Source organism: Physeter macrocephalus, unplaced genomic scaffold (genome assembly GCF_002837175.3).
Source record: "Physeter macrocephalus isolate SW-GA unplaced genomic scaffold, ASM283717v5 random_710, whole genome shotgun sequence".
Classification (NCBI taxonomy): Eukaryota; Metazoa; Chordata; class Mammalia; order Artiodactyla; family Physeteridae; genus Physeter; species Physeter macrocephalus.
Window position 1 is genome coordinate 38,563 of NW_021145860.1, and position 11,438 is coordinate 50,000.

General features: G+C 48.6%; 1 protein-coding gene across 1 annotated transcript in view; it reads right to left on the minus strand.

Annotated features, from left to right (window-relative positions):
- The window catches only part of ACAT2 (acetyl-CoA acetyltransferase 2), a 14,533-nt gene extending 5,864 nt beyond the window's left edge, over window positions 1-8,669 (minus strand). The window contains exons 1-4 of the mRNA XM_007126017.3: window positions 8,544-8,669; window positions 7,725-7,859; window positions 4,572-4,753; window positions 2,208-2,325 (exon numbers count right to left, since the gene is read on the minus strand). Of these exons, the coding sequence (XP_007126079.1) occupies window positions 2,208-2,325; window positions 4,572-4,753; window positions 7,725-7,859; window positions 8,544-8,598 (490 nt within the window). The 5' untranslated portion in view covers window positions 8,599-8,669. The remainder of the gene's footprint in view (window positions 1-2,207; window positions 2,326-4,571; window positions 4,754-7,724; window positions 7,860-8,543) is intronic.
- Window positions 8,670-11,438: the final 2,769 nt, after the last annotated feature.

Consider the following 11,438-nt stretch of genomic DNA (forward strand, 5'->3'; position numbering starts at 1 on the left):
CCCTGCGTCGGCAGGCGGACTCTCAACCACTGCGCCACCAGGGAAGCCCCAGGCCATTTTCTTACACAACCACAGCTACCAAAATCAGGAAATTTAACATTGATAAAATACTATTATCTAGGGTTTCCCTGGTGGCGCAGTGGTTGAGAGTCCGCCTGCCGACGCAGGGGACACGGGTTCGTGCCCCGGTCTGGGAAGATCCCACAGGTTGCGGAGCGGCTGGGCCCGTGAGCCATGGCCGCTGGGCCTGCGCGTCCGGAGCCTGTGCTCCGCAGCGGGAGAGGCCACAGCAGTGAGAGGCCCGCGTACCGCAAAGGAAAAGAAAAAAAAAAACACCTTATTGCTAAAAAATGCTAACCATCATCAGAGCCTTCAGCAAGTTCTAGTAGTAACATTCTGTTTCCTGCTTTGTCAAAATTGTTTTGCCTATTCTAGGTCCAGGCTTTTTATATCACCATAACAAATATAAAAATGAAAAAGTTGAAATATTGCAAAGATTACCAAAATGTGACCCAGAGACCTGAGGTGAGCAAATACTGTTGGAAAAATGGCACTGACAGACTTGCTTGACACAGGGTGGCCACAAACCTTCAATTTGTAAAAAACACAGTATCTGTGAAGCACAACAGAAACTTGTTTGAAATTTGTTTCTAAGATAATTAGTTTGGGTCTAGAGTAGCCCTTACCCTGGGCCCTACCCTAAACTGTAGCCTTTCTTAGATGTCAATGGAGTGTCCAGTGGGTTCAGTAAAGTCTCTACTCTTGTTGGTCAAAACTTCTGTGTCCCCCAGCAATCTAAAATCTCCATTCAGGGACTTCCCTGGTGGTCCAGTGGTTAAGACTGCCGGCTTCCACTGCAGGGGGCATGGGTTCAATCCCTGGTCGGGGAACGGGGCATGGGTTCAATCCCTCTCTACTCTTGTTGGTCAAAACTTCTGTGTCCCCCAGCAATCTAAAATCTCCATTCAGGGACTTCCCTGGTGGTCCAGTGGTTAAGACTGCCGGCTTCCACTGCAGGGGGCATGGGTTCAATCCCTGGTCGGGGAACTAAGATCCTGCATGCCACACGGAGCAGCCAAAAAAAAAAAAAAAAATCTCCATTCAGTTTCCTAGAAGCTGTTTCTACTAGGCCTTGTAGAGTGTTGCCCTGAACATACATAGCTAAACATTTGGCCAAAGCCTTAAGGGGACCCTTACGCAGATTTCTGGAGCTCCTTTTCTTCTCTCCAGTGCTCTGCCCCACAAACTTAGCCATCTGAGCAGCCCCAAACTCTGATCTCTAGCTCTCCAGTTCTTTGAAGCCACTTTTCCCCAGATACAAAGTTTGGAAAGCACCCCAGGTAGAAATCTAGTTACAGTGGGTCTTTCGCTTCTTTTAAGAGCTCAGCTTTGCATGGTTGTTGGCCAGCGTCTGGACTATGGCACTTTGAGAAGCTCTGACACGTTAGGCCCTAGTACAGCACACATTGCCCGCGAGGCCCAGCCGTCTGTGCTGCGGCTCTCAGTCCCACGGCGACAGAGAGGCCTGAACTTCTCACTGTCCCCACATCTCCAAGCCCTCCCTCCCTCCCAGGCACTCGCACACACTGGTTCCCTCTGCCTGGAACCTTGCCCTTTCCCTCCTTATCTTTTTCACAAGAATTCTTCTCACAGAACCAGAGCCGCTGCCACGCATCTGAGCAAGATGCTTAACCTCTCAGGGTTGGTTTCTTTAACTCAAAACTTAAAATGTTCTTAAGTTTTACATTTATATGCAGTAAAAGGCAGGAGTTCTTCTGATCTTCCAGTTGCTTTGCCAGTACACCTAGACCACAGGAGCCTTCTAGACGGATGAAGACCTGACTGCGTAGTGCAACAAAGACAGAGTTAGGTACCAGAAGTACTAGTTTATCTCTGATATTGCCTTTGCCACAAAGCCACTATTTGTGAGCTCTGTTCTGTCATATGGTAAAGTGAGAGTTTGATCCAGAAGAACTCTGAGGCACCTCCCACTGCTAACATCCCCGACAAGCAAGGAGTCACAAAGGACAAAGGGAACACCTCCCCACTTGGGTTCATCGAATGGGAACTATCCCTGTCATCAGGGATACAAAATGATTAGGACACGGTCCCTGCCCTGAAAGAGGAAAGCACCTGCAAAGCCGATTATTATAGGATCTTTTTAAAACTTTTTACAGTTAGTATCTTTTCAGCCATGTTTGCCTTACCTGTAATGCCCATATGATAGTTGTGAAATGCATCTGTAAGCCCATCACAGAGCATACTGTCAGTTAGTGGTGTATCCCCCATCCGGACTCCTGTCCTCAAGTGAACCAAGTGAGGAGCCTGGAAACAAATACAAATAGATTAGGCTTGGTTGTAACTAGTCCTCTCCTTAGGATCCCACTCAAACTATCCAGTGGGACTTCCCTGGTGGCACAGTGGTTGAGAATCCGCCTGCCAATGCAGGGAACACGGGTTCGAGCCCTGGTCCGGGAAGATCCCACATGCCGCGGAGCAACTAAGCCCGTGCGCCACAACTACTGAGGCTGCGCTCTATAGCTCGCGAGCCACAACTACTGAGCCCGTGTGCCACAACTACTGAAGCCTGCACGCCTAGAGCCCGTGCTCTGCAACAAGAGAAGCCACCGCAATGAGAAGCCCGCGCACCGCAACGAAGAGTAGCTCCCGCTCGCCGCAACTAGAGAAAGCCCGCGCGCAGCAACGAAGACCCAACATGGCCAACAATAAATAAATAAAGTTATTTTTTAAAAAACCAAAAAGCTATCCAGTGATTCCTCAGTCTTCACCTAGTCCCCCTTGTGACCCTTCTCCCCTGTTCCAGTCCATGTTCCTCCTCACCCAGGGCCCACGGCCTGAAGACCCCTGGAATCAACAGGCTACTCCACCCTTCCTACTGCTGGAAACCCATTGCTCTCCTCCCTACCCATTTCCAGTCTTCCATCAAACAAACCTATGCATTCTGTGTCCTATTTCCTTAAAAACCTCATTTATTCTTTCCAAAGAAGCAACTAGTTATCTATTAAATGAAGAGCTCATCAAAGGGCTTAAGTGATGGTAACAAGGTGTTACTTATTTTGATGGGACACATAATGCCTACAGTGAGAATAACAGGTTGCTTAATTAACTGATAGGGGGAGATTTCTCAGTAGGGGATCCTCCTAACTCCTACCAACTCAATAGCAGCTGTCATAGAATGGAGAGACTTAAGAGTCAGAAGATCTCTATAGGAGTCCAGGCTCTGGGCCTCAGTTTCCTTACCTGTAAATTGGGAATAATACCAAGACTAAGGGCTGTTATGTCTGCGTGGTTAAAAGCACAGCTATTAGTACAGTCGCATCAGAATCACTCTGATTATGTTTGCTGCTTTCACTCTGCCTCCTCCTGAGCCTCAGCAAATGTGGGGCTGAGCCGACCTCTGCCTGCGGGATCCCCAGGTGAGACCCTGAACTCCTGCAGGAAGCAGGGGATATATTTTTTCCTTTTCACCACTGTGCCGATTTGAGGGATGGAACTTTGTCCCACCTGGCAAGCCTATTGGAGAAAGGCACTACTCAGTGGTCCTCTTTTCCATGTTCTGTACTTACCAAAGGTCAACAAAATGTGGTCCCTGGAATACTCCTTGTCCTGTGCAGGAAGGTAAGTGGCATCATCTGTTTTTAGCTTTTACTCACAATGAGAAAGAGATTTAAAGCGACGGATACCAACTGACTAATGTTACAGGTTTAATTCAGAACATATTTTATGCTTTAGTAACATTTAATTTTAGGTATTTATTTTATTTATTTAATTTTGGCTGCAATGGGTCTTCATTGCTGTGTGCGGGCTTTCTCTAGTTGCGGTGAGCGGGGGCTACTCTTCGTTGCAGTGCGTGGGCTTCAGTAGTTGTGGTGCACGGGCTCTGTAGTTGTGGCTCGTGGGCTCTGTAGTTGTGGCTCGTGGGCTCTGTAGTTGTGGCTCGTGGGCTCTGTAGTTGTGGCTCGTGGGCTCTGTAGTTGTGGCTCGTGGGCTCTGTAGTTGTGGCTCGTGGGCTCTGTAGTTGTGGCTCGTGGGCTCTGTAGTTGTGGCTCGTGGGCTCTGTAGTTGTGGCTCGTGGGCTCTGTAGTTGTGGCTCGTGGGCTCTGTAGTTGTGGCTCGTGGGCTCTGTAGTTGTGGCTCGTGGGCTCTGTAGTTGTGGCTCGTGGGCTCTAGAGCACAGGCTCAGTAGTTGTGGTGCACGGGCTTAGCTGCTCTGTGGCATGTGGGATCTTCCTGGACCAGGGCACGAACCCGTGTCCCCTGCATTGGCAGGCGGATTCTCAACCACTGTGCCACCAGGGAAGCCCCAGTAACATTTTAGAAAAAAAAAATATTCTGTTCCAGTCACACTGGTTGATAGGCTTTTTCTTCAACCTGGATTTCCCATCCAATTGAAGAATAATTAATAATAAGGCAGGGGTCAAGGTTCAATGCGTTTTTTACTTGTTCCCTGTTTGGTTCCAGCTCTGATACCATTGGTCCACCCTGCTATGGCAGTGGATGAGAGTTTATCAGTGAGAGGCCAGCGAGAGCCATCTCTTCAGAGGCCTTACCTTGCTCATGTTTTCCATGCCTCCTGCGACCACAATGCTGGAGTCTCCTACCACTATGGACTGGGCTGCAAGGCACACGGCTTTTAGGCCTGACCCACAGATCATTTGGCAGCTCCATGCTGGAACAGAGTAGGGGATTCCGGCACCCACACTGGCTTTTCGAACAGGATTCTGCCCACAACCTGGAGGAAGGAACACAGAGCCCTCTCAGCAATCAAAGAGAAAGATAAAATGTCTCCTGCCACTTCCCAGCCAAGCCAAGTCAAGTTCCCAGCAGAGGCAGGCAAAGACCTGTGTGGACCTCACACCCGTCCCAGTCTGACCCTTCAATACATATTATCTTGTGCTGTTCTACAGCTATTTTATGAATATAAGCTTTCGGGGCTTCCCTGGAGGTCCAGTGGTTAAGACTCCACGCTTCCAAGGCAGGGGGCGCAGGTTCGATCCCTGGTTGGGGAACTAAGATCCCACATGCCATGTGCCAAAAAATAAAGTGAAACAAAAAATTAAAAAATTTATGAACGTAAGCTTTCTTCTCCACAAAGAAGTTATTAATACTGTAAGAAGGGACTGTCTTCCTGATCTTTCTCTAGGGCTTGAATAAGCACACACTCCCTTATAAACAGAGGGCAGAACTTGGGCATTATTCCTGTTTCTAACTACGGTTATTTGCTTCCTTGATCATGGCTTAAGACACCTGGGCGGATAAGAGGGTTACTTAAAAGAGGAAATCTGTCCTAAGAAGCACTTCTTTCCTTGCTTAATATCCATCACACCATGATTAACTGGTTATGTAACGAGATATGTACAAAATCAGAACTGACAATACCTTTCTATAATTCAGCTGTGGGCACTTCCTTCAGGGAATGGGAAGAAATACATCACATACTTAAGTTAATCAAAGTGGCAGAGAAGGGGATGGCGTGGAAAGTTTCAAATATCTTCAGTCGCCATTATCTGTTATCAACAGGTCAGTGTTTATACAGTGGCCGCTCTATTGCAAATTTCAGGTCTACCCATACCGAACACCTCTCCTCAGTGAGTTTGTTGGAAAAGAACTAGCAAATGGGTCACTGAGAAAAATTTAGAGATTATATTCATCACGGTGTTATTAATCTGGGATTAGGCTGGAAGCCTAAAATTTGAGATTGAAAATAGATTCAGGAAAAATGATTATTTTAAAAAAATATTTATTTATTTATTTGGCTGTGTCGGGTCTTAGTTGCAGCACGTGGGATCTTGGTATGGTATGTGGGATCTTTAGTTGCGGCGTGGGAACTCTTAGTTGCGGCATGTGGGATCTAGTTCCCTGACCAGGGATCAAACCCAGGCCCCCTGCGTCGGGAGCGCGGAGTCTCAGCCACTGGACCACCGGGGAAGTCCCAGGAAAAATTTTTAAAAAAACAGTATCAAAATGTTCTCTGGGACTTCCCTGGTGGCGCAGTGGTTAAGAATCCGCCTGCCAGTGCAGGGGACACGGGTTTGAGCCCTGGTCCGGGAAGATCCCACATGCTTCGGAGCAACTAAGCCCATGCTCCGCAACAAGAGAAACCACCGCAATGAGAAGCCCGCGCACCGCACCGAAGACCCAACATAGCCAAAAATAAATAAATGAATAAATAAATGTTCTCTGAATTAAATTCATAGGATACTAGTTAATAAAGAAGACATTAATATTATTTAACGTTCCTGCTTTTTAAGCTACAATGAATTACATCTGTATTTAAGTAAATAACTCCTTTATAAAAATTTTATGTATTTATTCATAATCCCCATCTTCAGGTACTTCGAGTAGTGCTGAACATAATTAACTAATGGTCTAGCATTTAGCAGAAAGTGAGGTCTATGAGACTGAGGATTCCTATCTGATATGAACACTGTTTATCCCCAGCTGATAGAACAGTGCCTGGAGCACAGCAGGTGCTCAGTAAACATTAGTTACATGATCCTGGAGGGTACCTGCGTAGGAGGTAGGACAGATGTGGGTTAGGGAGTAGGACAGATGTGGATGTGGGTTGAAGGCTGTGATCCTGGATGAGTTACTCAATCTCTCAAACTTTCATTTACTCGTTCGTAAAACGGAGAGAATATGATCCAATAATTGACTTCCTGAGAGGATTAATGAAAGCACTAAACACAGGGCTTTTAAAGGCCCAGCACTTAGTAGGCCCTCAATAAACGTAGCAATTATTTTTATTATAATTGTGTGGAGATACCACAGAGGTGAGATATGGAAGAGAAAACAGAAACCAGGAGTGGAGGACCCTATGGCAACAGAGTAAGCCTAAGTCGTGGGTCTGGGAAGAAGAAAGGAGGGAGTGGCTCATATGCTTTAAAGCCCTGGAGAGTCAGGAGGAAGTGGCGTGCTTCGACTTTAAGGCTGCCCAAAAGGACAAGGTGAGAAAGGAGAATTAGGAAGAGGAACTACAAAACTACAAAGTAAATGCACAGAAAAATGGGCCGGGACTCAGATAAGGTAAGGACAAAAGTTGGCCGTAAGTGAGCGTGACCAATTCTCACTAGGAGTAATTAGAGTTTATGCTACTGAGTGAGCGTGATACTAGTTAAGAATAACTAATTAGGAATTGTCAGTGGTCGTGGGTCTGTGAACCCAGTGGGACTCAGAAGTGAGCTGGAACACTGGTAATTCACCTACGCCAGCCCTCCAGGGGTGACACGCCCCTGTCTGGGAGCAACCCACCTTGCCGGCTCAGAAGTGAGCCATATGCGGGCAAGGACTGGCCTGTGTTGGTGGAGCTCTATCCCCAGCACCTAGCACGGTGCAGGGCACAGAGGAGCTCAATACATTTTTATTGAATGTGTGACACTTCAGGGAAATACGGAAGGCCCTGCATACTCTCCCATGTGTCAGGCTGACCCTGCTTCTAAAGAAAGAAAAGGCAGTGGAGGACGGTGATCTAGGATCATGTAGGAAAAGTATATTAAAGATGCTTAGTGTTAAGCTGGAGAGAAGCTACTGTTGGGGCTTGACAGAGGGGCGACAGGAGATATTCTAACAGAGGGAACTCCGTAAGCAAATGTACGGAGGCAAGAACACAAGCTTCTGAGTGTTGGTGGGGGGCCGGGGGAGGGGAGGGTTAATGGGCTGCTTCCAACAACCTGACCTCTCTGCTGGGGTCACTGTGGAGTTACCTGCTGCCAAAACGTGTCCAAATATGACCTCTGATACCTCTTCGGGAGCCACAGCGGCCCTTTTCAGGACCTCTCTGATGACAGTTGAGCCCAGGTCATAGACAGGAACGGTGGATAAGGCACCATTGAAGGAGCCTAGAACAGAAGGGAAGGCGAGGGCGATGGAGAGCGCGCCAAGGGCGGCGGGGGACCGGAGGCCCGGTGCTTTCCCCCTGCACAAGCGCCCACCGCATCTCGTCTGGGCACAGAGAGGAGCGTGGGTGCCTCGCAGCAGCCGATCCCCGGGGAGGCGGCCCCCAGGCCGTGCGGGGAAGCCGCGGACCCGCGAGAAACCTACCTATCCACTCCCCAAATCCGAGCGGATGGGCACGGCCCACGCTTTCCTAACAAGAGGGGTCCACACTCCCGCGAGTCCAGGGCCTTTGAAATCTCTACAACACTAAGGACATTTGGGAAATTCTCTGTAATCCTCCTTTGACTAACGCGACCTCTGCCCAGCGCCCCGGCACCCACCACCCAGCGGCCCCGCCCCTGAGGCCACAGGGCTGAGGTGGCGTCTCCTGAGGCTGGCCAATCAGGGGCCTCCCCAGCCAATGGGAGAGCCGGGAGGCGCAGTGGCCCTACCCAAGAATCCAATCAGAACACTAGGAGTGGAGTGGACCTCACCGCGCGAGGAGGGGGCGGGGAAGGCAGGCGGGCCGAGGAAGGCGCGAGGCGCCGGGTGCCGAGGGTCCCGGAGATCCTGGGGGTCCCCGCGACCGGGCCGGGCCGGGCCGAGCCCGCGGCTCAAACCCCACGCCGGGTCCGCCGACCACTCACCTATGATGGTCCGCGCCGCCGAGACAATAACCACGGGGTCTGAGTCTGCACTCATCCTGCCGCACTACTGCCTCTCGAGCCACGGTTGGCCCAGTGCAACCGGCTAGTGAGCAAGATCCAGCCCCGCCTCTGACATGCCGCGCTAGGGGCGGAGCCTCAGGCCGCCCCTCCCACCGCCTCCGCGGGCGCCGGTGCGCAGGCGCGAGGGCGGAGCTGGGTCGGGCAGGGGGCGGGACTGTGGAGTCCGGACTTAGTGGCGCGCAGCCCGCCAGCAGTTCAGACGTTTATCTGAACACCCTGGTGTTGTCGTTTCTGTCTTGACTTTTTTGTTTTGGGGGGATAAGGTTGTCTTTTTTGAATTTAATGTTTTTGGAGTCAGTGAAAAGTGGGGTGACCAGACTATCCCGCGTTCAGCCCGGGCTCTCGATCTCGGCAGCTAGAATTTGGTGCGAATCTTCCCAACTGCCGGCCCGCGGGCCATTCTCTTTGTGTGCTTTTGCTCTCGTGGCAAAACAAAGGGGAACTTTGTTTTGCCTGGGCGCCAATAATCAGTCATTCGTTTACTTGGGGGTTAACTTGGTTCTCTGTGCAAACAGTGGGAGGAGTCCGTACCCTTCCGTGGGGCTGGCCACACTTGCCAAGTTCTTGTACTGGAAGATCAGCTGTAGCGACGAGTGTGTGAGAGCCAGAGAGTCTCAGTGTCTCATAGATCAAAAGGATTTCCTCCGGTTGACTGCGGACAATCTGGAAGGCGAGGAGCATGTAATCACAGGTTGGATGACTCTTCTGCTTAAAACATTTTCCAACTTCCTATCCCCTACTGGGCAAAGTTCAAAATCTTTCCGAGTTCTCTATAGGAACCTCAATACCTGGCCCACTTTGCAGCCTCAGCTCTGGCTGTTTCCCCCTGGACACACCCCACGATCTAGTCTTCCAGAGAGAGGTCTTGGTTTGTCTGATTCTCTCTAGCCCCTGGGACAGTGTTGGACACACAGTAGGGACTTAATGCTTATCAAATAGACGTTAATGCATTTTCATGTTATTAGCCAAGAGCTTTAACCATCCCCAAAGGCTGCATATAGAGAGGTTGGAGTTTGCCATAGATACGGAGTTTTACAAATATTTGATAATAATTAAGATTGAACAGTCATTAATTGTCAATATTGACAAGATGTATTTGAGTAAAGGGTAAGTACTTGGGTGGGGTAATCTGTGATGGCTTGAATTTCAAAGCTGAATAGACTTATTCTGTTTAAACCATTAAAAAAAATAGACTTGATATTTTTCACCTCTTTCCATAAATCCAGTTATAGTGATTGATTCCTAACATTCATTTTACTCCAAATAATTAGTCTTAGCCCTGGCCAGTGGTTTCAGAATGTCCACGTGACCTAATCTTGGCCAGAAAAATGTGAAGGGAAACTTGCTGGGTGGCTCTAGGAAAGGTATTCTTCTAAGAGATACAAAGATGGATCCTTTTTTCCTCTGGACATTGTGGTGTCTGGGTGTGATACCTGGAACTGCTGCACCCACTTTTTTAGCCAGCATGACTGCAAGGCCAACACACTGAGGACAGCAGAACAGAGATGGAAAGAACTCTGGCCTTTTGAGGACATCTTTGAGGCCAATCTAGAATCCACTCAACCTCTGATCTTCCAACTATGTGAGGCAAATTTTCCTTATTGCTTAAGCCAGCCTGAGTTAGGTATTGTTCTGTTAAATGTAACTGAAAGCATCCTCATTCATCCAGGCTAACTTCCTGGTAGAAAGCTGAGATTTTCAGATGTTTGGTAAGTCAAAGAGAATAGCCTACTATGCTAGGAAGGAAAGAGTTTCTAGGCGGGCAGCGCAGCTTTGTTGAGAACACTGGAGCAAGAGAACTTACTTACAGGGCTGTGGAGGGAGGACTGTTGACAGACTGGGGAATCCTTCTGAAGAGCTTTCAAGTAGATTGAAAACTCCTTAGGGCCAGGGAACCCCCATTAAGACTTTGCAGAGATAACGTGGATGGGCCAGATAAACCAGAGAAGACAACTAGAGCATAGCCCCTGTGGTGAAGGAAATGCTTGGATAATGGTGGTCAGGAGAAATCCTTAGGGTCTGGAGTAGTGATAGAATTAGCAGTCTTCTGTCTGGAATGTGTTCCCTGTTCTGGAACATGAGTCTCCAAGGAACTTAAGGAACTCGTCCCTCGACTTCATGCTCTCAGCGTCCCCTTACATCTCTGGCCACTCTTCAGTCTCCTTTGTGGGCTTACTTTGCCCCTTAATATATTCCCCATGGTTCTTCCTCTGCACGGGCATCCTGGGTAACACCAGTCTCTCCCATGGCTTCAGTGATCACCTCTATGCTGACAGCTCCAAAGTCTCTCTCTCTCCTGATTGTCTCCCGAGCAAACAGACCCTCTCTAGTAAAATTTTCACATCGAAACCAAACCCATCGTATCCACCTCTTCGAGCCTTTGTTTTTTCGTTATTCAAATCTCAGTGAGTTTCTTCTGTTAACCAACCTACCACGTGGCATTCTACTTGGACCTCTCTTCCTCCAGGAAGCCTTCCTATCTCCTGCATTTGATGCCTCTTAGCATGTTCTACGTATCTTTCTACTTCCCGTGTTAAAATTCCTAGTTTCATCTGTCTCGTCTACTAGACTCTATAAGCTTTGCAAAGTGATCTTGTTCTACTGCCTTATGCAGAGCTCCTAGCACATTGTAATTACATAGGAACGAATACTAATATATTCTTTATGCCCAGTGCCTTACACATCTGAATGACTGTGTTCTTCTGGATGCAAGGAATGTATTCGTTTCTTACCTAGAGTCTCCATTCAGAACCAACCTAACAGCAAAAACTGAAAAGACAATTGCTTGCTTTTGGTGAGTGGCTGCTCGGCATC